The 24,581-nt window shown below is 48.7% G+C and overlaps 1 protein-coding gene across 2 annotated transcripts; it reads right to left on the reverse strand.

Annotated features, from left to right (window-relative positions):
* Nucleotides 1-995: 995 nt before the first annotated feature.
* On the reverse strand, nt 996-23,363 carry DNAJC8 (DnaJ heat shock protein family (Hsp40) member C8). Of its 2 annotated transcripts, XM_075909063.1 has the most exons (9): nt 23,209-23,362; nt 19,594-19,695; nt 18,286-18,342; nt 17,216-17,282; nt 16,138-16,232; nt 15,223-15,294; nt 8,758-8,849; nt 7,775-7,850; nt 996-1,835 (listed from the first exon to the last, which is right to left on the reverse strand). In XM_075909063.1, exons 1-9 carry the CDS (start codon nt 23,275-23,277, stop codon nt 1,713-1,715), a joined length of 753 nt encoding a protein of 250 aa, XP_075765178.1. In that variant the 5' UTR covers nt 23,278-23,362; the 3' UTR covers nt 996-1,712. The 2 variants fall into 2 exon arrangements, with proteins under 2 accessions (XP_075765178.1, XP_075765179.1); XM_075909064.1 differs by lacking the exon at nt 7,775-7,850 and having other exon boundaries at nt 23,209-23,363.
* Nucleotides 23,364-24,581: the final 1,218 nt, after the last annotated feature.

Consider the following 24,581-nt stretch of genomic DNA (forward strand, 5'->3'; position numbering starts at 1 on the left):
GCGAGAGGTCTGGTTTCATCTTTTAAGAGAGACCAGCAGGATGTGCAGCAGCAGGCAAAGAAGCAAACAATGTTGGGAATAATTTAAAAAGGGATAAAGAATATCTTACTGCCGTTACATAAAACCATGGTACATCCACATCTTGAATACTGCGTGTAGATGTGGTCACCTCATCCCAAAAAAAATCCCTTGGCAATGGAAAAGGTTCAGAAGATGGCAACAAAAAAGATTAGAGGTTTGGAAAGGCAGCCATGGGAGGCAGGATTAATAAAACTGGGACTTTTCAGCTTATTCTTTCCTAAGAGGGCATATGAAAGAACGCTATAACATCATGACCAGTGTGGAGAAAGTAGATAAGGAAAAAGTATGTACTTGCTTCCATAACATAAAAACTAGGGGTCACCAAATGAAATTAACGGGTAGCTGGTTTAAAACAAAAGGGCCCAATTACCAGCTGCAAGGGGAGGGAGCCCATGTGGCAAAGCTCCAGAACCAGACTAAGCAAGATGGATGGAAACTCCACTCGCAAACACGCTCTAGGCAGCCACAGCAGGCAGTGGCCACGTCGTCTCAACCAACGGCTCCTACTTCCGGGGAAAACCAGCAGTGCTCGTTGGCAGGCCTTTCCCCAATTGCTCCGATGCACAGCAGTGATGGCAGACTGTCCCGCATCTGCATCCCCAGGGCGAGAGGCGCCAGCGAGGGGGACTCCTGGAGCAGGAGCCGCTCTGCTCTTTGTCAGCCGGACTCTGCCCTCAGCACACTAACGCCCATTGCTTTTGCTGAGAGAACGCAGTGCCAGAGCAGAGCCACAGAGAAAGGATCTCCACTCTCCACAATGGAGTCACAGCGGTTCTGACAGTGACCTGCTTGCAAGCTGTCATTAGGAGCCAGAAGCATTCACACCCGACAAAGACATGCCAAGTACCCAGGCTGATGTTCTCTCTCAACAGCTCAAATGTGCACCTTTGGAATGATTCGGAGCAAGAATCAAATAATTTGGGTAAAAATTTATTTTACATACAGAACATCGCTGCTGACTATTCAACAAGAGAAAAGAGGTTTCTTTACAGAAGGTGACTAGCAAGTCAGATTCCCAAAGCTCTGAACAGGAGAGCCAAGAGACTGCAGCTTAGGAGTCAGATACAGGCTGTGGCTTTCAGCACCACACGCTTAGGGTGGGGTGGGGTGAGGTGATGTGAGGTGACGTGGGGTGTGGGGGGGGAGGCTACAGGAGATTTAACTGCACAACTCCAAGGCAGGTTCAAGCCCCCCATGCACGTCAAGCTGGCAAATGACTCCCCGCTGGTAGACAGTTTCCAAAGTTTGACTCGCTGAGGGCAAGGCCCGGGAATGTGACAGGCACCATTTCAGCATCTCGTTCAATTCGACTCTCACAAAACTATACATGAAGGTGGAGGAACAACACAATCTCTGAAGTACAAAACATTAAATTACAGGGCTGCAAACCAACAGGACAGTAACAAGAGCGGGACCCTCATAAGCCAGTTATTCTACGAGCAGCTGGTTCATGACTGATTTTATAACATGGCCCTAATTCAATGTACAGAGTACAAAAAATACTTTTGACCAATATTCAATTGTACTGAACAAAGCAATCTACCGAAAAGCAAGTATTACTCTAGAGGCCAGTAAGTCCTTAAAAGCGGGAGGGGCAGAGGAGACTTGCTCGTGCATAGTTGCTGCCAGACTCATTCGCGCTGCTCCATTTTTACTTTGGGGGGTCTCAAGAAGGTCCTGTTTTTCTTTTCTTTCTTCCCTTTTGTATTTGCCTGGAAGTTTCTCCAGCTGTCCACACGACCATCCCGACTCTCCTGAGCAGGACAGAGGAGGAGGAAGAGTAACAAGAGCCAAGAATGGGTCATCTCCTACCAACTCTAGCTGATTGCTGGCATTCTCCTCCTCACCCAGAACAGGGCGCTGCCCACCACCACCCCCTAGCACCGTGGCCCCAAACTGTGGGGTGCACCCCTCACAGAGCACATGGTCGGGCTTGGGCCAGGCCCACAAGAAATGGGAGCGAATTCCACCAAGTCCAGCTCCAAACCAGTCTCCCATCTGTGGCCCTGGCCACTCTTCCAGCCCCAGCCATGGCTGCCAAGGAGGGAGGGGTGCAGACCAGGGTACGGGGGGAAGCAGCAATCACCACTGCCCTAGCAAGAGTGCACACGACTGCCAGCCGCTGGGAGCTGGACACAGACAGGCACTGAAGAGCAGGTGACTAGGGCCCTAGCGAAATCCGGCCTATTCTGCTCAATTTCAGTGTCCCAGGGTTTGAAAAGTATCAATTGGTTTATTTTTAAGCTATTTCAACCTGAAATGTCACCGCGCAGTTGTGGGGGCCCTGTCCCACAACGGTGCTGTGAGGGCTCCTAAGGGGAAACTGGTACTGCCCCCTTCCTCCTGCTAAGCAGAGGTGGCGACTGGCCACCCTTGCTGCTGTGCAGCTCTGAAGAGGGCAAGGCAGGGGAGCAGCGGTTGTTGGCCAGGTGCTTCGCTTTGAAGGCAGAACCTCCAAGCAGCAGGGCAGAAGCAGGCAGGGCATCACACCATGTAACTGCCTTCAGAACTGAGCAGCTAGACAGCAGCAGCTGCTGGCCTGGAGCGCAGCTCTGGCAGCGGCAGCACAAGAGTAAGGATGGCCAGGCACGATACCGCAGGGTGCTGCCTTCAGAGCAAAGTACCCAACAGCGCTGAAGACAGTGAGGGTGGCAATACTGCAATCCTCTAAAATAACCTTGCGTCCCTGCCACTCCCTTTTGGGTCAGGACCCCCAATCAGAGACACCCTGTGAAATCTGTCCAGTGGAGGGTTAGAGCACACACAAGAGCAGAATCACAGTAAGTGGCGTTTTCCATCTCCATGAATCCGGTCGGGCCCGCGGCCGGGACCAACGGAAGCTGCTGGATGGCTTCCAGCCACTGGTGCCAGAGTAGTTTTGCTCTAGCAGAGACCAGCAAAGGGTTTGCAGCAGTAACTGGGGCCATCAAATCCTCATTACCACAAAGCCAACAAGAACCTCACTTCCAACCTCTGCCTCAAGTCACTGACCAATCAGCCCCGAACAGCTGAGTCGTAGGTCACAGACCAGAGCCTTCCTTCACACCCCTGTAGGCCTCTGTGCCAATGTTAACCTGCACCCTAGCCACTGCTCTTTCAGCCTCTCCCTTTGCACCACCCGCTTCCCAAGCCAGCCCTCAACAGAGACAGGAAAGCCGTATGTTTCCTCTCCTCCTCCACCAGCTCTCAGACATGACTGGAAGGGACACCTGGCTCAGCGAGTCCAGGCCCCAGTGGGGCATCCCACAGAGCTTGCCCCTATCAACTCAACAGGCTGCAGACAGTGGGATAGAAAAGGGAGTGTTGGGGGAGGGAGGGGTTGCCTGCACACCATCTGAGCAGCACGCAGCAAGCAGGACAAGCATAGAGCCTGCCCCAGCGTGCTAACTAAGGCCTTCAGGCCATCCTGAACCAGGGCAGGTCTAGACAGATTTCATACCCATTTCAGTTCTGGGATGAAAACTTTCTAACCACAATAGAGCAGTAGAGTCCCCTGGGGTGGCCAGAATTACCCGGATATGAAGAGACTTAAGCCAGTAGAACACATGGCCACACATTTAGAGAAATGAGCTATCTCGGAGTGGGGCATTTTCATACCTACTGCACCCACCCGAAGGGATAGTCCTGCTTTAACTAGGCCAGTTTCTACACAGATCACTAAACTGGTATCCCAAGTGCCTGGACTAACACTAACACGATGGACCTCAGGCTGGGGAGCCTGGCCATGGTCACGCTGCAGTGGCCCCAGTTCTCTGCTAGAGCTGCAAAACAGCTTCCATCCTAGAGCCCAGATTTAATACTCCCAACTGGGGGAAATTTTCCAGGCTTGGAATCTGTGTGAACGAAAATTTTCAGCAAGTGCATGAGCAGGGTGGGATGCTCCAGCCTGCTTTTCTTCACAGCAATTGCTGTAAATGGCTCAGTTCTCAAGCCAGGCCTAAACGGCCCCCACTGAGCCACATATGCCAACTTTAACAATTACAACTGTAAAATAAAGCTGTGCACATTTGGAAGGGCAGGAGGGAGCACAAAGCAGAAAGCCACCCAGGGTGGGAGGAGACAATTCACCTGATCCAGACCAACTCAGAAGACAAGGAACACAGAGAAGAACTAAAGTAGGGATGTTAAATGGTTTTTAATCAGCTAATTGACTAGTCAATAGAATTTCCATCGACTAGTCGATTAGTTGATAAGGGGGGAACTGCACAGTCGCAGTGGGGTTAGCACCACTGTGCTAGCCAGGGGCTGGGAGCTAACCCTGCTGCGGCTCTGTCTTTTAAATTAAGAGCCAGACCCTTAATACATTTAAAAGGCTAAAACACCATGGCATGGGGGGAACCAGGCACGAGCTGGGATAGCGAATTCCCGGCTCACACCCAGTCCTCTGCCTCCCCTGTCCCCACCCCCCGGGGAAATGGTGCTGGGGGGGAAACCGGCTTCTGACAGAGGTAGCAAGGGGGGGAGGGAAGCAACTATGCTTATTGGATAGTTGACTAGTCACTTATCTCATACTTTGGTCGAGGGATGTAACAGACACGGTTTCTGTAAAGGGAAATCCTGCCTTACTAATCTGCTAGAGTTCTTTGAGGGAGGTAACAAACATGTGGACAAGGGGGATCCAGTGGATGTGGGGTACTTAGATTTCCTGAAAGCCTTTGACAAGGTCCCTCACCAAAGGCTCCTAAGTAAAGTAAGTTGTCATGGGATAAGAGGGAAGGTCCTATCGTGGATTGAGCACTGGTTAAAAGACAGGAAACAAAGGGTAGGAATAAATCGTCAGTTTCCAAGAGGAGAGAGGTAATTAGAGGGGTCCCCCAAGGGTCTGTCCTGGGTCCCATCCTATTCAACTTGTTTATATATGATCTAGAGAAAGGGGTAAACAGTGAGGTAGCAACATTCTCAAAGTGATACCAAACTGCTCAAGATAGTTAAGACCAAAGGAGACTGTGAAGAGCTTCAAAAAAATCTCACCAAACTAAGTGATTGGGCAACAAAATGGTAAATGAAATTAAATGTTGATAAATGTAAAGTAATGCACATTGGAAAACATAAGCCCAACTAGACATGCACAATATGATGGGGAATAATTTGGCTACAAATACTCAAGAAGTCACTGTGGATAGTTCTCTGAAAACATCCACTCAGTGTGCAGCGGCAGTAAAAAAAGCAAATAGAATGTTAGCAGTCATTAAAAAAGGGATAGAGAATAAGACAGAAAATATCTTATTGCTTCTGTATAAAACCATGGTATGTTCACATCTTGAATACTGTGTACAGATATGGTCACCTCACCTCAAAAAAGATATACTGGCATTGGGAAAGATTCCAAAAAGGGCAACAAAAATTATTAGGGGTTTGGAACGAGTCCCATATGAAGGGAGATTAAAAAGACTTGGACTTTTCAGCTTAGAAAAGAGGAGACTAAGGGGACGTATGATAGAGGTCTATAAAATCATGACTGGTATGGAAAAAATGAATAAGGAAAAGTTGTTTACTTATTCCCATAATATAAGAACTAGGGGTCACCAAATGAAATTAATAGACAGCAGGTTTAAAACAAAATAAAGTTTTTCTTCTCTCAGTGCACAGTCAACCTGTGGAACTCGTTGCCAGAGGATGCGGTGAAGGCCAGGACTTTAACAGGGTTCAGCAAAGAGCTAGATAGATTCATGGAGGTTAGGTCCATCAATGGCTATAGGAATGGTGTCCCTGGCCTCTGTTTCTCTGGAAGTGGGAGACAGGGGAGGGATCACGTGAGGATTCCCTGTTATGATCCCTCCCTCTGAGGATGTGGTATTGGCTACTCTCAGCAAACAGAACACTGGGCTAGATGGATCTTTGGTCTGACCCAGTCTGGCCATTCTTATGTTCTTATAACATTAGGGAAAGGACCACAAGTACCAAGCCAACAATTTCACAGCCCCATCCCAGGGCTAGGTCCAGGACGACAACCTACACCGAAGTGCAGACTCTGCCTACTGCTGCCAACATCCAAACAGGATTTGGAGCTTTTTAAAAAGCGTTTCTTCCTCCTGCTTTTAACCCTGCAAATATCCAGACTGTCTAGACTTGCTTCTCCATTTGAGCAGAGGACTCTGCTGAACAGGTGGAGAAAGCTATGCCTTGAGAAACGAGCTTCTCTCACCAATGTCTACAAGGCGTGTGAATTTAATGGGTTAAACAAAACCCAAATTTTCAACTGCCAGAAGAAAAATCCCTTTTCAGTTGTTCAGTTGCATTTCTGTTTGACTGCTAATGTCACAACACTCAATCTCTTAAAACAAAAGCTACGCGACGATCAGAATCTGACATAAGAACAAAGCATGAAAAATTAAGAGAACTTTCAGGGCAGCCAAAGGGAGGAGCCCTGGAGAGTTCTCTTTTGCAGGTCACCTCAAAATATCTCAGCCAAACCCTGCCAAATGCCCTATAGGAAACCATCTCTTACTGCCCAGGGACAGATAAGGCACAACTTGAATCTTTCCCTTCCTGACACCTAGAATTCCAGGAAGTAGACACACTGGAGCACAGGCAGCAGAGAGGAAAGTGAGACAAACATGCACAAATACTAGTGAATCAGATGGAGATGTGGCAGGAGCATTAATAGAAAAAGGAATCCATTCAAAAAGATAAGCCTGGGTCCAGTTTACATATAAAGTGCAGTTATAAATGTGGTTCTTCCTACTCCACAGAGTGGCTCCCTACGTGCAGCTGTCAGAGCTGCTGGCTTCAGTAACACAAAGTGAGGTTAACTTACCTCTCCGAGCCTCCCAGCTTTGGGAGGGGAGTTAGATTCCCCCTTTGGCTCGCATGCTAGAACAATTCACCACATTCTGGTGGCCAAACCTCAGTTGTTGGTGCTGACGCGCATGCCAGAAAGAGCCAGAGCGACCAGCAGGAGCACAGTGCAGTGGCAGCCAGAAAAAGCTTTTTATCTGTGAACTCAGTGGAACAGGGAAAGCTAAGGTGCCATTTTCAGGGTCACTTTTCAGGTCCAAATTTTGTTTGAAGCAAAAACATTTGTTTTGCAGCACTGAGCACCCAGAGGCGAATCTCTCCTTGGAACAAGAAATCTGAAACAAGCTCAGGAAATGTCTCCAACTCCAGCCCCACACCTAGGCTCTGAGCAAGATTCACATGCTCTAACACTTCTCTCCCAGCTAGAGTGTCAGTCACACCAGTTCCCGACATCAGTACACTTACAGAGGAGCTCCACCCCTATCCCCTTTCGGTCTTGGATACTCTGTGATGTGAGCGCCTGACCACCAGGAATCAGCCCGAGACCCCCTGACCAATTCCACACTGGTTGTTAAGCAGCCCTCAGAAGTTAACCACCACTGGCCAGCAATGATGCAGGCTCAGAGGAAATGTGCTCTCCTGACTTGGCCAGTATCAGTTCATGACCTGGAGATGAAAAACAATGGACTGCAATTCACCAGACTGAGAAGGGGTAGGGGGTCTCAATCTTTCCCTGGTTGTGAGATGCCCCATCAGCACCCATGAGACACACAAGGATGTTCTTCCTGCCCATGAATAAGGCAGCTACAGGATCCTTCATTAAAATGTGCTACTTGGAATGCCTTGTGCCATCCGCAGATGGGATGGCTTTCCTTGTTCCTCATGTACATGCTCTGCTGCCTACCCCACAGTGGACCTGACCCCCTAAATGCAGGTGGGTTATGCTGCAGATTACCTCAAAGTTTTTCTGCCATTCTCGCTCTCGCTTGGCTTTCTCTTGGGCTTCAATTTCCTCCTCTCTCTGTCGCTTCCTGTACAAGAGGCCATAAAGCCGTGTTATGGACCCACCAGCATCTACATTAAATATTAACACAAGGCCTCACCACAGAGACATCTGCTCTGACCACGATGGGGAGAGTAACTGCTTCTCAGAACGAATGGATGAAATACTCACTTCTAAACATATAGTTAGAAGTGCAAGGTAGGGATGTAACAGTTTAGTCGATTAACCAATTAACCAATAAGCAAAAGCTTATAGGTTAATGCTACAGATTACACGCATTTCCCCCCATCCCTTGCCAGTAAATTTTTTAGCAGGCTGCCAGCAGCCCGGCTCGGTCCCAGCTTGCACTGCGTCCTGGACCTACCCCTGCTGCAGCTCTGCATTTAAAATGTATTAGGAGCCAGGTGGGTAGGCATCCCGGTTCAGTTCCAGCTCGTGCTGGGTCTCGGAGCTTAGACCCTTCCCCCTGGACAGGGGCTGCCTGGGGACTACAGACTAGTCACCTAACCGATAAGAATTCATGAGGTTAATCGACTATTAAACATCCCTAGTGCAAGGTAGCATGATTGATACAAGACCTACTTTCAAGCCATACAGATGAAAAGGGCAGAATATACACACAGACTAGACCATGTAAAACACATATGACCCACCAGGACATGGATGGGTCCATATGACACCACACAATACCCAACAGATTTCAGGCACATAACTGAAATTTGGAATTCAGCCCTTTGCATACTATTTACATACAAATATATATGCCAATATATTTAATTTTTCCTCTGGGAAATGCCAGCGTCCTCAGATTAAAATAATGTTGTCTTTAAGAACCAAGTCTCCACACTGTAAATTTACACACACAGAATTTCTTCTCAGTAAACTTGAAAAAAAAATCCTCATTCACACAGAGGGTTCTTGAGTGTTGCTCATACCTTTCATGCATCTCTTTAGCTTCTCTTTCTTTCCTTTTAATTTCCAGTTCAGCAAAGAGCTTCATCGTCTGCTTGTACACAGCCTGTTTGAACTGTAAATAACAGAACTTTATTGCAACAACATTATGCATTGTAATGTGGTTACAGAAGCCTCTGTTGTGCACTAGCCTTGCAGTTCTACATTCTAGCATCCAGGGATTATTAGGGACAAGTAAAAAGCTCCATGGGAGACTAACAGTCAAGGAGCATTACTCATAACGTGGTGTGGCATCAAAGCTCATCTCTTGGCATCCAAGTTAATGCAATTCCATTGACCTCGCAGGTCAGCAGACGACTCCAGCCTTTTCTTGTTCAAGGGAAAATTTCCCTTTTCCTCCGGATCTTCACTGCCAGCAGCTGCTCGCACAACTAGCGGGTGTGACGGGCTAGAGTAAAGAAGTGTACCGCTCCTAAGTTCTGCAGTTGGTGGGAAAGGAAGGGGAAAGTGTTCAGGGGTGGAGGTGCTCTCACAGCAAGGAAGTCAAGGATCACAGCAGGGCAGAATCACATACCACATGACTGAATTTTAATGCTTGTAGTTTCATGCTCCCTTAATTTATAAGAGGGCCAGCCCCACTAGCAATCCAGCTAAAGGGGGGGGGGGGGGGCAGAATGGAGACACCCCTCATGATGGCCTGCACCAGAAAAGAATTCCTTGTTATCCAATCCTGATCTTTCTTCCACTTGCTATTACTAAAGCAGAGTCTAAATCAAAGCTCTCCCACACAAGACTTCTATCGAGTCCTACAGTGCAGCCATGCCAGCTGCTACGGAAAGGTCATAAGAGTTCTACCCAGGTATTAAGGACTTCACTGCGTAATCATTAAACACTAAAAAATGGCCTGAAAATGGGAACCTTGGGGTTTAAAGGGTATTTAAAACCCTGGGTTTTAAATGGGAACCCTGGGTATTAAAGAACCATTAATAACCAACACACAGAGCAAGGAACTTCTGGAAACAAATGGAAAGTAAACAGTAATACTTCCCTGGGGGCTCTTCTGTTGCTGTCAATAGAAAATCCCTTTATAAGAACCAAAGACTGAAATTAGTAGAACATCTGTTAGTTTCTAAATATCTATAGAAACAGACTGCATTGTGAGCTCAATGGCAGAGCACCCCAGAAGCAGAGACATGAACCTCCAGCTTCCACTTCGCAAAAAAACAGCTATGAACTTACATCAAGTGTTTTTACTATCTTGTACTGTCATTGTTGAGCTGCAAGTGGCTCTTTAATGCATCTCCTGTAGCTCCTTGCCACACGTTATTAATCAATCAGGTTATCAACTTGCACTAAACTATTAACCTTTTACTGTGAGAAGAGTAAGTGTGTGAGTATAAGCTAAACATTTACCCTTCACTCACACTAGGGCGGCTCTTTTACGGCATCATCCTCATCCTCATCCTCATGTTCCCATTACACTTCTAGCACTTAGGGCAGCAATGAAGCTCCTTCTCCCTTGTCTGTTTCTGGCAAGTCTAGCTGTGCTCCAGATTTTACAGCTCGCTGTCCACTGCTCTTTGCCATGTCATTTTTGATTGGCATTGTGTTCTCTTGCCTTCAGGTGTCATCTTATTGCAACTTCGACGATGGAATCAGTTTCCCTCCAAAGCACATGGCCTAATGCTTGCTGGCAATGATGGTGCTCATATCCTCTTGGTTGCACTGTATCAACAGAGGTGGGCCAAAAGATATGCAGGATTTTTCTGAGGCAAGTTATGCGGAAAGAAGATGGTTTGGGCATGCCATGCCTTCTCATGCCCTAGCATTCTGCACTATAAAGTAGTGTTGAAAATACACAACGCTGAAAAATCTTGAGTTTGATTTTGGCGTTGTATACTGATTTCAAGATTGTATTTAAGCCCCTGAAGGTGTTCCTGACTTTCCTGATTTTGTTCTGGATTTCCTGGCCTGTTCCACTGTCCTGGCTGATGGTGCTGCCCAAGTATGTGAATATTTCTATGTTAGTGAGAACGTAGTTCTCTACCACACAGATGATGATGGGGGAATATTAAAGGTCATGATACCGGTCTTACTGCAGTTGATTTTCAATCCAATTTGCTTGGTGAACGCATTGAGTTGAGTTGTTTTTTCTCATATACAGTGTTGAGTACGTGATAGGAGAGCAAGATCATCTGCAAAGTGCAGGTCTCAAGAGATGAGAAGGGTGTTCATTTAATGCCTCTTGGCACATCTTCTGTTGTAGGTTGCATTACCTAGTCAATGGCAGTGTTAAAGAGGATTGCAGATGGGACACATCCCTTGTACTCCTGTTTTGACTTCAAAACTGAGCTCACTGTGATCAAAACTACACATAAAGTTGAAAGAGAAGCTTTTGATTATGTTGATTACATGCAGAGGGATTCCATATGCCCACCGAATGGGCCATAGGCTAGCCCTGTGAATGCCTTCTAACAGTCTATGAAGTTTATGTAGCGTTGCTGTTGCCATGCTAAGCTTTGTTGTACAGTAAACTACCGATAATCCGGCACCTTTAGGACCCAGGAGGTGCCGGATTATCAGATATGCCGGACCATAGGAAGGGGGGGGCTATGAGGGGTCTGGGGTGGAGTGTGGGGGGGAGGATGCACCCCTCGGCGCTGCGGGACCAACCCGGCAGCACCTCTGCTGCTCTGCCTCAGACTTCCCCAAGTCAGCCGCTGGTCAGTTTCAGCAGCGGCTGAATCAGGGAAGCCGGGGGCAGAGCAGCTCCAATTGTCTGGCTGCCTGGAGCACTTCTGGGTTCCAGATGGTGCCGGACCATCAGGAGTGCCGGACCACTGGAGTTTTAATGTAATACATTTTGTAGAGCGCAGATCTGGTCTGTGCATCTATGCCCTTTCCAAAAAACGGCATGCTTTTTTCTGAGAAGGCTATCAACTATCTCTGATAAATGCTGGATTATGATTTTACGCAGTACTTTGTAATATCACACTTTTATCTGAGAACACCTTTCTTTGTTATCTTCACTAACACCCCATGGATTCACTCATCTGGCACATTGTCTTTCCCAGACTGCTATGAACAAAGGGGCCAGGCAAGATGCTGCCAACTCAAAATTCACCTTGAACAGTCCTGCATTCAAGTTATCCTTGCCAGGAGCTTTCCCATGTGATGGCTTGGATGAGCTCTTCCTTAACTGGGGTGTTTGTCGTGATACCAAGATCTTTGTCTGCCTCCCAGATATTTGCCTCCTTTAGGTAGCTCCCTAATCAGCAATTCTTTGAAAAACTCTGTCCAGCGTATTCCTTGTTCTTCTATTGAGAGTGTTTGCTGCTATTTACCCCTGATATGTTGCGTTATTTTGCAGATGGTTCCTTGTTCACTATGAGCTGCTGCATTCTCTGCTTGTGTTGCAGGATTATCAATATAATGTCATTTCTTGGCTCTTACAAGGTATTTGATCTCCCAGTGTGCCTTGCTAAGTATAGCAAGGCACACTGGGAGATCAAATACCTTGTAAGAGCCAAGAAATGACATTATATTGATAATGTCTCTTGGTACAGTAATTCTTCACTTAACACGTGCCCGCTTAACACGTTTTCGCAATAGCACGATTTTGGGGGGGGGGGGGACATTTTTCAAACAACATGACCCTGTCCCCACAATAACACCATTTCCCCTAGGGCCGGCCAGCAGCCAGCAGCTGCGTGAGGCTTCCCCTGCCTCCCTGAAAAGTGGCAGAGGTTTGCTGCTCACAGCGCCATTCCCCGGTGACCTCCTCTGGCCGGATGCAAGGCATCTGGCCAGAGGGGGTCACCAGGGAATGGCGCTGCGAGCAGCAAACCTCCGCCGCTTTGTAAGGAGGCAGGGGAAGCCTCATGCAGCTGCTGGCTGCTGGCCGGCCCTAGGGGAAATGGTGTTATTGTGGGGACAGGGTCATGTTGTTTGAAAAACAACCGGCCAGCTGGGGAAACCCAGCCGCTGGCTGCAAGCTCCCTCCCCTGTCCTTCCCTTCCCCAGAGCCAAACACCTCCCCAGTCCCCTTTCTCCCCCAACCTGATGTCCCGGTCCTGCAAGCTGGAGCCGCAAGCGCAAACGCAACCCCCACCTTTTCCATTATTTTAAACGGGAAAATTGACCCCGCATAACATGTTTTCACTTAACACGATCTTTAACAGATACGCATCTATAGTGTTAAATGAGGAATTACTGTATTAGTCCTTTAGCTTCTGGGATTTTGTGCCTAAAACTTTTTCTTCAAGGCTTGTCTGGTTCACATGACATTCTACATGCTGAGTAATCCGCTTCTTCCTTCTCTTCTGCCTGCAGCCTACACAGGCTTCACTGCTTTGTTTATAAATTGCTGTTGTTTTATCCCACTTCTTGATGGTCTCCTCATCTGAATTCACCTCTTTATCAAGGCCTGCACATGCCTGAAACTTATTCTTGAAATGCAAAAACAAAGATTTTCTATACTTAAGGGAATTTTAGCTTGTCAATGTCTTAATGTCCATGTCCCTTGTTTGGTCAACCCACACGTCTCAGTTTTAGCTTGATAAAGGTTGTCACAGGGTGATGGCTGTTGCCATCATCTGTTCCTCTCTCGCTTTGACCATATGGTGATCAATGACAAATGTGAATTTTCACAGGCAGATGTCAATCTGGTTCTTATGTCTGCCATTTGGAGAACACCATGTCAGCTTGTGCATTTCACAATGTTGAAACAGGTTTGAAATTGGGTAATGCTGAACAGTAATCTGGCTCCTGAACCACTGAGGTCTAAGATTTTGAGACTCATGTGGTTTAGAAGAGGCTATTGAACCAAAAACGTATTGCAGCCTACAGGACCACACTGAGTTCTCCAAGCTGTTCATGTTTCTGTTGGCATCAAGGACGTCATTATTCTACTGCACAAAATGCAGTGACGTAGAAATGCCCAGTACTAGAAACAGAGTAAAATGGGATATTGGCCAAATAATGAAGGCCTAAATCGGTGAACCAACCAGGCCTCTAGCAGGGTATTAACTCTGGACATTAACAGAATAAAGCTACACAATTACATTAATTGCATTAATTTTAGATAGGAGTTACATACTCAGCTAGAGCCCACATGGTTATATAGCAGGGGTGGGGAATCTCAGGCCCAGCTTGCCTAGATCCAGCCCCCGAGGCTCAGGGGCCCCCAAGCATTGGGGAGCCAGCACTGGTGCTCTAGCCCCCTGCTTGCCCCACCGTGGAGCTGGAATACACAAAATCTAGTAGGCTGGGCACTTCTAGTCTCTGGTGTGTGAGGGGAATGTGGGGAGTGTCTTTCTGCTTCTCAGTTGGGGACCATGTCAGAGAGGGTTTGGGATTTTTTTGGTTTCTCACTTGAGTGCGGCCCCCAACTAATCTGTCTGTGGGTCGGGGACCCAACCCAAAAAAGGTTCCCCACCCCTGTTATATAGCATGCTCACTGATCAGTTTTCCTGTAATGCTGTACTCACTTCCAAACCCCAGATACATATTTCTGTACCACGGTAGAAATAAAAACTGTTTAATGGAGTCACAGATTCCCAAGGTCAGAAGAGACCATCGTGACCATCTAACTGACTTCTAGTCTGGAACCATTGTGGACAGTTCTCTGAAAACATCCACTCAATGTGCAGCAGCAGTCAAAAAAGCAACCGAATATTAGGAACCATTAGGACAGAGATAGATAATAGGACAGAAAATATTGTTAACACCACTATATAAATCCATAGCACACCCAGCACCTTGAATACCATATGGAGTTCTGGTCACCCTCTCTCAAAGAAGAGATATTAGAAAAGATATAGAGACAAAAATTATTGGAACAGCTTCCATACAAGGAAAGAGTAAGAAGTCTGGGACAGTTCAGTTTAGAAAAGAGATGACTAATGGCTGATATGACAGAGGCTTTAAAATCATGACTGGTATGGAGAAAGTGAATGGGAGAAGTGTTATTTACCCCTTTACATAATGCTAAACTAGGGTCACCTGATAACATCAACCACCAGCAGGTTTAAAACTATAACAAATGAAGTACTTCTTCATGTAACACAATTACCACGGGAAGTTGTGAAGGCCACAGTATAAATGGGTTAAAAAAAACCCAAACAACCATTTGGTAAATTCATGGAGGACAGCTCCATCAGTGGCTATCAGCCAAGATGGTTACCTGTTCCAGGTGTCCCTTACCCTCCAAATGCAAGAAACTGGAATGGCTTGACTGGGAATGGGTTACTTAAAACTGCACAGGGACAAGAACCAATTCCTCTTTGAAGTCCTGAGATACGATGCACACAAACCTTCAGGCTATGTCTACACTGCGCTTTCTTGCACAAGAATGTATGCAAATGAATATCGCCACACCTCATTTGGGTATGTTCTTGTGCAAGAGCGCGCAATGTAGATGTAGCCTCAGTGTTATGTACTCAGCCTCTTTAAACTGTACCAAAAATATCCGTTCTTATGCAACTTACTACTTCCGGGTCATCCTCCTCAACGTTGGTTGGCTTTCCTTCCTTCTTTAGCAGCTTCTTTTTCTCTTTCACCTAAAGAGCACCATCCATCAGAACAAAAAGTGCAGGTTACAGGGGTTAGGATAGAGGTGTCCAGCTAATTTTGCAACCCCAGACACACCCATGTATGTTGGTGTTTTGCAGAGAGCCCTTTACCTGATGAATTTGTGTTTTACGTTACACCTAAGTGCTATGCCTCTAGATACATACATACACACACACACGCTTTGTGCCAGCCTACTGAAAATTCACCACAACAGCTAGCAGAACAGATGAAGAGTTCCTTGGTTTAAGTCCTGATTCTCAACCTGCAGCCCAACCAGCACAGACCTGCAGCCCATGTGGCATCCTCAGGGCCATACAGATAGCAGTGGATACAACCCACAATGGTCAACAGGTTGAGAACCATGGTTTTCGAAAGTCTCCTGAGGGTCCCCTAATCAGCTTGCTTCTCAAGCTTAGTGTGTTATGCTGGTTGGATAACAGAGTCAGCCTTTCAGCTCCCTCCTTCACTTTGCAGGTGTCTTTCCAAAACACAACTGCCCACTACACGGCCAGTTCTAACCACCCTCTTCTCTCTCCCGTTTGTTGTGTATCATTCCCTCTTAGAGTTTAAGGTCAAAAGGGACTATTAGACCATCTAGACCAACCCTGAATCACAGGCAATTACATTTCACCTTGTTACCTCTGTACTGAGCCCAATAGCTTGTGTTTAAAGTTAATTCTTGCTCATGCAGCTGGACTGTAGCTATTTGGGGCACAGATCTATTCTCAGTTTTGGGCAGCCCACCTATTGGCCTTAAGCTACATTGTGCTGTACAACTAAAGGACAACAATTCTCTGAGCACCAAAGGCTGTCACACACTGAGTACTTACAGTATGTTCCACATACTCTTTCCCTGCCTGTATCACATCCAAGGCTCTCTTCTTTTGCTCCTGGTCCAGTAGCAACTTGTATGCTTTGTCCACAGCTAACAAAAAACACTTCAGTTAACACATATGCAAACATCTTCCCAGAATGCTCGCTGTCTGAGCTACCATGTGACTACTGTAGGCTTTGTTCCAGGAATCTCCTAGGTCAGTCAAGACCCAACTAGCTAGAATAAATATCAATATAGACTTGGCCACATTTAGGATTCATTTGTGTGTCACAGAGTTCCCAGAAATCTGGGCATTCTCTGCCCCAGGCCTGGAGCTCCCAGCCAACCCCGCAACTCCCAGCCCCTGCCCTAGCGAGGGGACCCTGCATCTTCCAGCTGTTGTGGGGGCCTCCGGAGCATCCAGCCACCCCAGGGACAAGGAGACTGTGCAGCAGCACAGCCTCCACATATGCTGGCGCATCCTGGAGCTACCACTCACCACAGCAGTGGGAGGACCTGAGAGCCCCAGCAACAATTGGTGCTGATCCTGCTTCCCCATTTGGTCAGGGATATTTTTATTGAAAATCAGGGAGAGGTCACAGGCGTCCATGAATTTCTGTTTATTGCTCATGATGTTTACTAAAAATATCTGTGCCAAAAACTAAACCTTATTCATGTGGTTTGGTAATCTCAGTCCCAGTAAATGGTGGGTTTTAGAGCGACAGGTGGTTAGTTTTATGCTGCATGATGCCGACTGGCTTTAGTGGAACTTGCAGGCCCCAAATCCACAAAATACTGCCCTGCACACAGTCCCAGTTAGAGACGTCCCACTAGACCTGTAAGGCACTTGTCTATTAGCAGACTGTAGCAGAGCACCTGCTGCCATGAATTCTGCAGCTGTCAGACAAACTAATAATACTGAATAGCTGCATTTCTCTTTCCCTCCAAACACATCTGCATTCGCGTCCCAGTTTGCAGTCCCTCACTATCCAGGGAAGAAAATAGGTCCTTCCGCATTTAAATTAAAGCATCAAAACCTGCTAAGGAGAAACACTAGTGCAACAGCACCACAAGGGACACTGTCAGGGTATTACCTTCAAAGGCTTTCTGTGCTCTTTCAGCATCATCCTGATTTTTGTCAGGATGTACCAATATGGATAACTACAAGGAACGAAAAAATTTTACAAAATTAGAATCGTTTTTATAGATAACGGATATGTCAGATGCTTGTTTGCATGGAGGCATCTTTCTGAGGTAAGCAACGTCAGACAGGAGAAAAGCATCGGCTAAAAAGAAATCACACTGCTTCATTCTCTCCTAGTGAAGAGAAAATTGACTAACTAGAGCTTCCACCACTCAGAGAAGCCTGACCAATGGCTTAAGAGAACATTCTAATCAGTGGCAGTTTTAGGGTTCAATTTCTGGTGGGCATCAGAATCTGCATATCCACAAGAGCTCAGGGAGAGCACATCTGACGGAAAACTCAGTCCTTCACTTGTGCTGCTCACCGTGTAGCACAAACACCTGTCCTTAAGTCCTGCTGCTCCAGAGGTCCCCTGCTGCATATAAATATGCCCTGTTCCTCAGCAAGGTTATTTCTAGGGTGTAGGATATTTCAGCTGAGCGGCCTGAACATCCTGACTGTGTAAGGGAAGCAAAGTGCAGAGAATTAAGGCCGGCCAATCACAGATGTTGAGAAATAACTCAGGGCCTCACTCATTTCCTCAGACCACAGGGGAGCTTGGGTGGACGCAATGCAACCACTGGGAGTAGAATCCTCTTCATCACATCCCATTCTCCCACAACACTGGGAAGTTCCCCAGAAGAATGAGAGTTGTTCTGTTAAACCCAGTGCTCCTGGGACTGCTTAGCTGTACATACAAGCCACAAGTAGGGACAGGGGCAGGGACTTTGCCAATATAAATATGCACTGGGCACCTCAACACTCTCTTAGTCAAACTAAGATCCAGTTTCATCCAGGACAGTACTCCTCAGCGATGCCAACATGCACCTCAGTCATTACAGATAGCAAGAGCGGCTCCAAAACAGCGTAAGGGCTTGTTCCTCATGGGTATTCTCCTTATGCTCACACAAAGCTGACCAAGTTCTCAGGACCTACCAGAGGCATTCAGCACCACCACAACTAGATACAATGGCCACATACCTGCCGAAACCTCTTCTTTATTTCTTCATCTGTGACCTCAGGATCCATCTGCAAGACCTAGAAGGATCCAGAGCAGAAAGAGTTTCACAACAGGCACTCTTTGTCAGGTTCCCTGCGGCCCAGCCCTGTAACACCTGTTTCCCTGGCATTCGGGAACAAAAAGAAAGTGAACTCCCCACCCTGGAAATATCTCCAGCTTATATAAGGGGGACTTCCGGGTAGTGCAGAGGTGTGCTGCAGAGGGTGCATGGCTAGAACTGCTGCTGTTTCATTCTCCCGCTAACCCCAGTATCTCAGTGAGGCAGAGGTGCCAGGAAGCCACCTTTAGTTCCTAACTCCACTTTCAACAGAGTTCAACTCGTCTAGAAGAGAGAATTGGAGCTGGCAGGTTAAGTGATTTTTAACAACCTGTTTTCTGCCCAAAATTTCTAACATTTTTGATCACTGATCTGATCAAATATCTGTGTCAGTCTTTCCCATTTATGCTGTTTGTTTGACTTACACATTTTTCTCATCTTGAAATTAAAACAGACTGGTGAGTTTTGCTGCCTGAGTGGCAGTTAACTTTAATTCTAGAGAGGAAACCCTCTGTGCAGCTGTTGGGTTTCTGAAAAAAATTATCCACTTTCTAACCAAGTGTCTTGCAGACTCACACTGGTAGACAGAGCAAATGAGCCCCTCATTAGCTCAAACTCAGACACATAAAAGGCTGAGTTTCTGAGAGTAGAAAGGAACAGGAGACCTGCACAAAGGCACCCTCCAAAGAGCCAGTTCCGGCAGAATCTCAGGCTACTGTTATACATACAGCACAGCTTGAAGGCTTTGTTACTGCACGTATGCATGTTACATTGAAAGAAACGGGGCACGCCCCCATTTCACACAACTTGATGATCTTCTACCATGTCAGAGTTACTGACTTGAATTTACTTACTGCCTTGAAAGTTACATAACTTCACTCCATAGAGCAACTGTTCTAAAGCTTTGCTTCAGATGTACAAAATAAATTACACAAGTAATAAACAGAGTCAAGATACTGTGAAGACCGGAAGCCAGTAAAACATTCGTTTTATACCCTCACCCAGAAGAGGCCAGCCATATACCTGCCACGTCTGTCAGTGACAGAGCATACCAGTGAAACCTGCCAGCAGGAGGTGCCTGTACAGTTTGTGCTTCCTATTGGCTAAGTAAGAAGCATGAGGGGACACAATCCATCTGAAGAGCCCTGCTTGTATTTTTCAATGGTAGCTAAATATCCAGTAGGTACAGATTGATCTCTAGGTAGGAGGCAATGAGAAGTCTCAGACTTACTTCAAATGGATTCAGGTTGAAATAAGAGGATCCAGGCCGGGTCAATCTCTCAATCTGGTTTTTCGGTGTTAAAACAGAGTCACGCTTTTCGATCTGCTTCACCTAGAGAGGGCACTGAGTTATTACCACAGAATTAACTACATTTTCATATGACCACTATGACAGAGGATTTTATCCAAAAGCAACCTATATGACATGCCACCCAGATTCAGGTCTGCAGCCATCAGCTCATTGGAAGCCTTTCCTTACTCATGTATTTGCTTAGCTCACTTTATTCTTTTGCTGAATAATGCTATAGAACTGGGATGGAGCCTTTCTTGCGTCACAGGCCACTGACTCACAGAAAAGTCAGTCAGGAGCTACATGCAAGTTCGAACCAACCAACCAAACAAAAAAACCCACCACCTCATTGACTGGCCCCCAACTGAGAAGGAGAAAGACACTCCCCACATTCCCCTCACATACCAGACCCTAAGGGGGCCCAACCTAATAGATTCTGTGTGCTCCAGCCCCGCAGTGGGGAGACTGGAGTGCTAGCATGAGCTCCCCAATGCTGGGGGAGACCCTTGAGCTTGGAGAGCCAGATCCAGGCAAACTGGAGGTCATATCTGGTCCCAGGCTTGAGGTTCCCCACCCCTGCTATAGAACAATGCTGTCTCTCCAGCTTTTCTAGCTCTCTGCAATCACAACAATCCAGACACTGCTTTTGCTTCTTTCTGCATTAACCTGCTCAGTAGCTACGTCCTAGCCCCTGTATCACTTGATTCTTGATGTCCTAACAATGATGCTCAACTTTAGCCTTCATCACTCTCTAAACTACATATTCTGCCCCTTAAGGCCTTATCTACACCAACCTTCAAGAGTTTAACTAACGTGTGCTTTTAACTGATTTAATTAAGCTGGCACACACTGGCATGCAGATTTATTTATTTAAGAGCAGTCTAATTTTGGTGGTTCTTACTTTTTTTCCTTCTTCTCCACAGAAGAAAGCTAAAATGAGATGAGTGCCTTAAAGAGAAGCTAGATAATTTCATGGAAGTTAGGTCCATAAAAGGCTATTAGCCAGGGGATAAAATGGTGTCCTTGGCCTCTGTTTGTTAGAGGCTGGAGAAGGATGGCAGGAGACAAATCGCTTGATCATTGTCTTCAGTCCACCCTCTCTGGGGCACCTGGTGTTGGCCACTGTCGGCAGACAGACTACTGGGCTAGATGGATCTTTGGTCTGACCCAGTACGGCTGTTCTTATGTGCCCACATACATCGGTTCAAATGACCACTTTAAAAATCAGTTAAACTAGCACAACAAAGAATTGCCATACTGGCTCAGACCAAAGATCCATCCAGCCCAGTATTCCAACGGTGGCAAGTGTTTCAGAGGGAAGGAAGAAAACAAGGAATGCTCCCTTGTCGCCCATTGCCAGCTTCTGGCAAACAGCCCAGGGACACTGCTCATTTGTAGACAACTTTCATGTTAAACTGATGCAAGTTTATGTGAAGCTTAAGAGTGGTGCAAAGAAGCAGAAAATCCTCTACATCCGAATGGGCCAAGTGATGAAGTGCAACAGGCTTGGCACTGATGCAGTGCTTGGTGTGCACACCCGAAGTCCCTTTCAGGGCAGATACAATGAAAAAGGGGAGCTGTCTAAGAAGTGTTTCACAATTTTATTTGGCCCTGGAACACTTTTAAAGGTGAAAAATTTTTGCAGAACCCCTAACAACAGTTTAATAAATGGAGCTGAAAAAAGTAGACCACAAATAAGTAAGGATAATAATAAACAAATACTAAACAAGGTCATGAGATCAACACAAATGAAAATAGTTTTCAATAAAATTCATAAATGCTTAAATATTAATTATTTTTTAATCATAAAATGTTATTGTAATGGAATTTTCTCGCAGAACCCTTATTTTCACTTTGCGGAACCTAGGGGTTCCGCGGAACATCGTTTGGAAAACACTGTTCTAAAGCATATAATTTAGGGAAGTTAAATTTCGATTAACTGACTAATCAAATAGTTGATGCAATTTGCATAAACTGTTCAATTAGTTGGTAGGGCTGTTGCTACACTTCAAAGGTGAAAGCGCTGTGGAGCCCGACATCAGGCTGCATGTGGCGTTTCAAAGTAGCAACGTCACACAGAGCCCAGGGCGAGTGAGAGAGTCCCCAGCTAGTCTTAGCTCCACGTGGCGCTTCCACTTTGAAATGCCGTGTGCAGCTGGGGCATGCCAGCAGGCCCCAAGCTGCCCACGGTGTATCAAAGCGTCAGTGCCATGTGAAGCCCGGAGTCTGGTCCCTGACTCCATGTGGCGCTGCCGCTTTGAAGCTGCCCCCTCCGCTTCCCCCCCTTGCTGTCTCTGTGTGATAGAGGCAGCAAGTTGGGGGGGGGGGGGGGAGAACGAGTAGTCGACTAGCTTGTCAAATATCCGATAAGCATTTGCTTATCGGATAGTCAACTAGTCATTTGCATCCCTAATATAATTCCCATTGAACGTGATCCTCAAGGTACAGTGTACAAGTAAAATGTCACACATTTAGATCTTCATTTGCAAGGAGGGTAATGAGATGAAACCCCTCCACTTTCACCAGCAATTTTAGTTTAGTTTGAAAACTTCTTTTAGGTGACATAGAGTAGAGTGCTGAAGAGTAATTCAGCACCCCTCCGCTCCCCGTTTGTGTATCCCTGCTGCCCTATCTCCCATCTTGTTACAGTGGCCAGCAAGCAGCAGAATCTAGCACAGTGGTCTCCAATCTTTTTAAGCACGAGATCACTTTTTGTATTTAAATGCAATCCAAGATCTACCTCAAACCCAAATACCCTTGCCCCACTTCCTTTGTGCCTCCTTTCCAAGGCCTCACCCCTGCTTTCCTCCCCCATCCTCACTCCCTTTCACCTGGTTGGAGCAGAAGGTTGGGGTGCAGGATCTGTTCTTGGATTAAGGATTTGGAGAGCGAGAGAGGCTCTCAGCTGATCTTGGGGCAGGCCGTTGTGGTGTTGGAGGAGGTTCTAGATGTAGGCTCTGGATGGTGTTTGGATGCAAGGGTGCTCAGGCCAAGGGCAGGGGCTTGGGGTGCAGGAGGGGTTCATGACTGGGGTAGGGTTTCAGGATGTGGGCTCCAACTGGACACTGCTTACCTCAGGCTGCTCCTGGGTGGGGGTGCAGTGGGGCTAAGGCAGGCTCACCACTGCCCTGGCCCTGCACCACTCCCTAAAGTAGCCAGCAAACTCCATCCCGACCCCTCCCCCCACCCCGCTCTGGAGACAGGCTGGGGGAGGGCACCTTGACGTCAGTGCTTCTCTTCTCCCTCGCCTGCCCGCAAAGCAGGAGGGTCCCCGCGACGGGGGGGCTCCAAGGCAAAGGGCAGCGGACGCGCCAGCGCGCAGGAGCCTCGTCACCATCTGTCACAGCCCGGGCTCTGACCTCGCCGCTGCCGGCCGGCGGCGCTGCGGGGCTGCGGGACGGGGAAGACCCCGGGCCCGCTCCGCTGCCGGCGGGGCTGGGCAAGGCCCGAGCCGGGTTCGCCGGGAGGGGAGGGGAGGGGAGGGGAGCGAGCTCGGTCGGGTTCGCGGCTGCCACAGCCCGGGCCCCGCCCCTCGCCCGCCGCGCCGCGCGGTACCTCGCTGTAGAAGGTGAGAAACGCCTCCTCGGCGCCGACCCCCGCCCCGCGCTCCCCCGGAGCCGCCATCGCCGCACACGTGACCCAGCGACCCCCGCGCGACCCGGATACCGTCCATCACGTGATCGGCGTTCAGGTCTACGCACACAGCCCCGCCCCCTACAGCGGGGGAGGGGCTTCCTCCCCGCCAGGCTTGACGCGAGCCGGGCTCCGCGACCGAGCAGGGGCTGAAAGGGGGCGGGGCTGAAAGGGGGGCGGGCTAACGGAGGGGGGGGCTGAAAGGGGGCGGGCTAACGGGGGGGCTGAAAGAGGGAGGGGCTGAAAGGGGGCGGGCTAACGGGGGGGGCTGAGAGCAGGGGAGGGGCTGAAAGGGGGCGGGCTAACGGGGGGGCTGAGAGCGGGGGAGGGGCTGAAAGGGGGGCGGGCTAACGGGGGGAGCTGAGAGCGGGGGAGGGGCTGAAAGGGGGGCGGGCTAACGGGGGGCTGAGAGCGGGGGAGGGGCTGAAAGGGGGGCGGGCTAACGGGGGGGGGCTGAGAGCAGGGGAGGGGCTGAAAGGGGGGCGGGCTAACGGGGGGAGCTGAGAGCGGGGGAGGGGCTAAAAGGGGGCGGGCTAACGGGGGGGCTGAGAGCAGGGGAGGGGCTGAAAGGGGGGCAGGCTAACGGGGGGGCTGAGAGCGGGGGAGAGGGGCTGACGGGGGGGGCTGAGAGCGGGGGAGGGGCTGACGGGGGTGGGCTGAGAGCGGGGGAGGGGCTAAAAGGGGGCGGGCTAACGGGGGGGGCTGAGAGCAGGGGAGGGGCTGAAAGGGGGACGGGCTAACGGGGGGCTGAGAGCAAGGGAGGGGCTGAAAGGGGGGCAGGCTAACGGGGGGGGCTGAGAGCAGGGGAGGGGCTGAAAGGGGGGCGGGCTAACGGGGGGCTGAGAGCAAGGGAGGGGCTGAAAGGGGGGCAGGCTAACGGGGGGGGCTGAGAGCAGGGGAGGGGCTGAAAGGGGGCGGGCTAACGGGGGGCTGAGAGCGGGGGAGAGGGGCTGAAAGGGGGGCAGGCTAACGGGGGGGCTGAGAGCAGGGGAGGGGCTGAAAGGGGGGCGGGCTAACGGGGGGCTGAGAGCAGGGGAGGGGCTGAAAGGGGGGCAGGCTAACGGGGGGGGCTGAGAGCAGGGGAGGGGCTGAAAGGGGGCGGGCTAACGGGGGGGCTGAGAGCGGGAGAGGGGCTGAAAGGGGGGCAGGCTAACGGGGGGGCTGAGAGCAGGGGAGGGGCTGAAAGGGGGCGGGCTAACGGGGGGGGCTGAGAGCGGGAGAGGGGCTGAAAGGGGGGCGGGCTAACGGGGGGCTGAGAGCGGGGGAGGGGCTGAAAGGGGGGCGGGCTAACGGGG

Source organism: Pelodiscus sinensis, chromosome 25 (assembly GCF_049634645.1).
Source record: "Pelodiscus sinensis isolate JC-2024 chromosome 25, ASM4963464v1, whole genome shotgun sequence".
Lineage (NCBI taxonomy): Eukaryota > Metazoa > Chordata > Testudines > Trionychidae > Pelodiscus > Pelodiscus sinensis.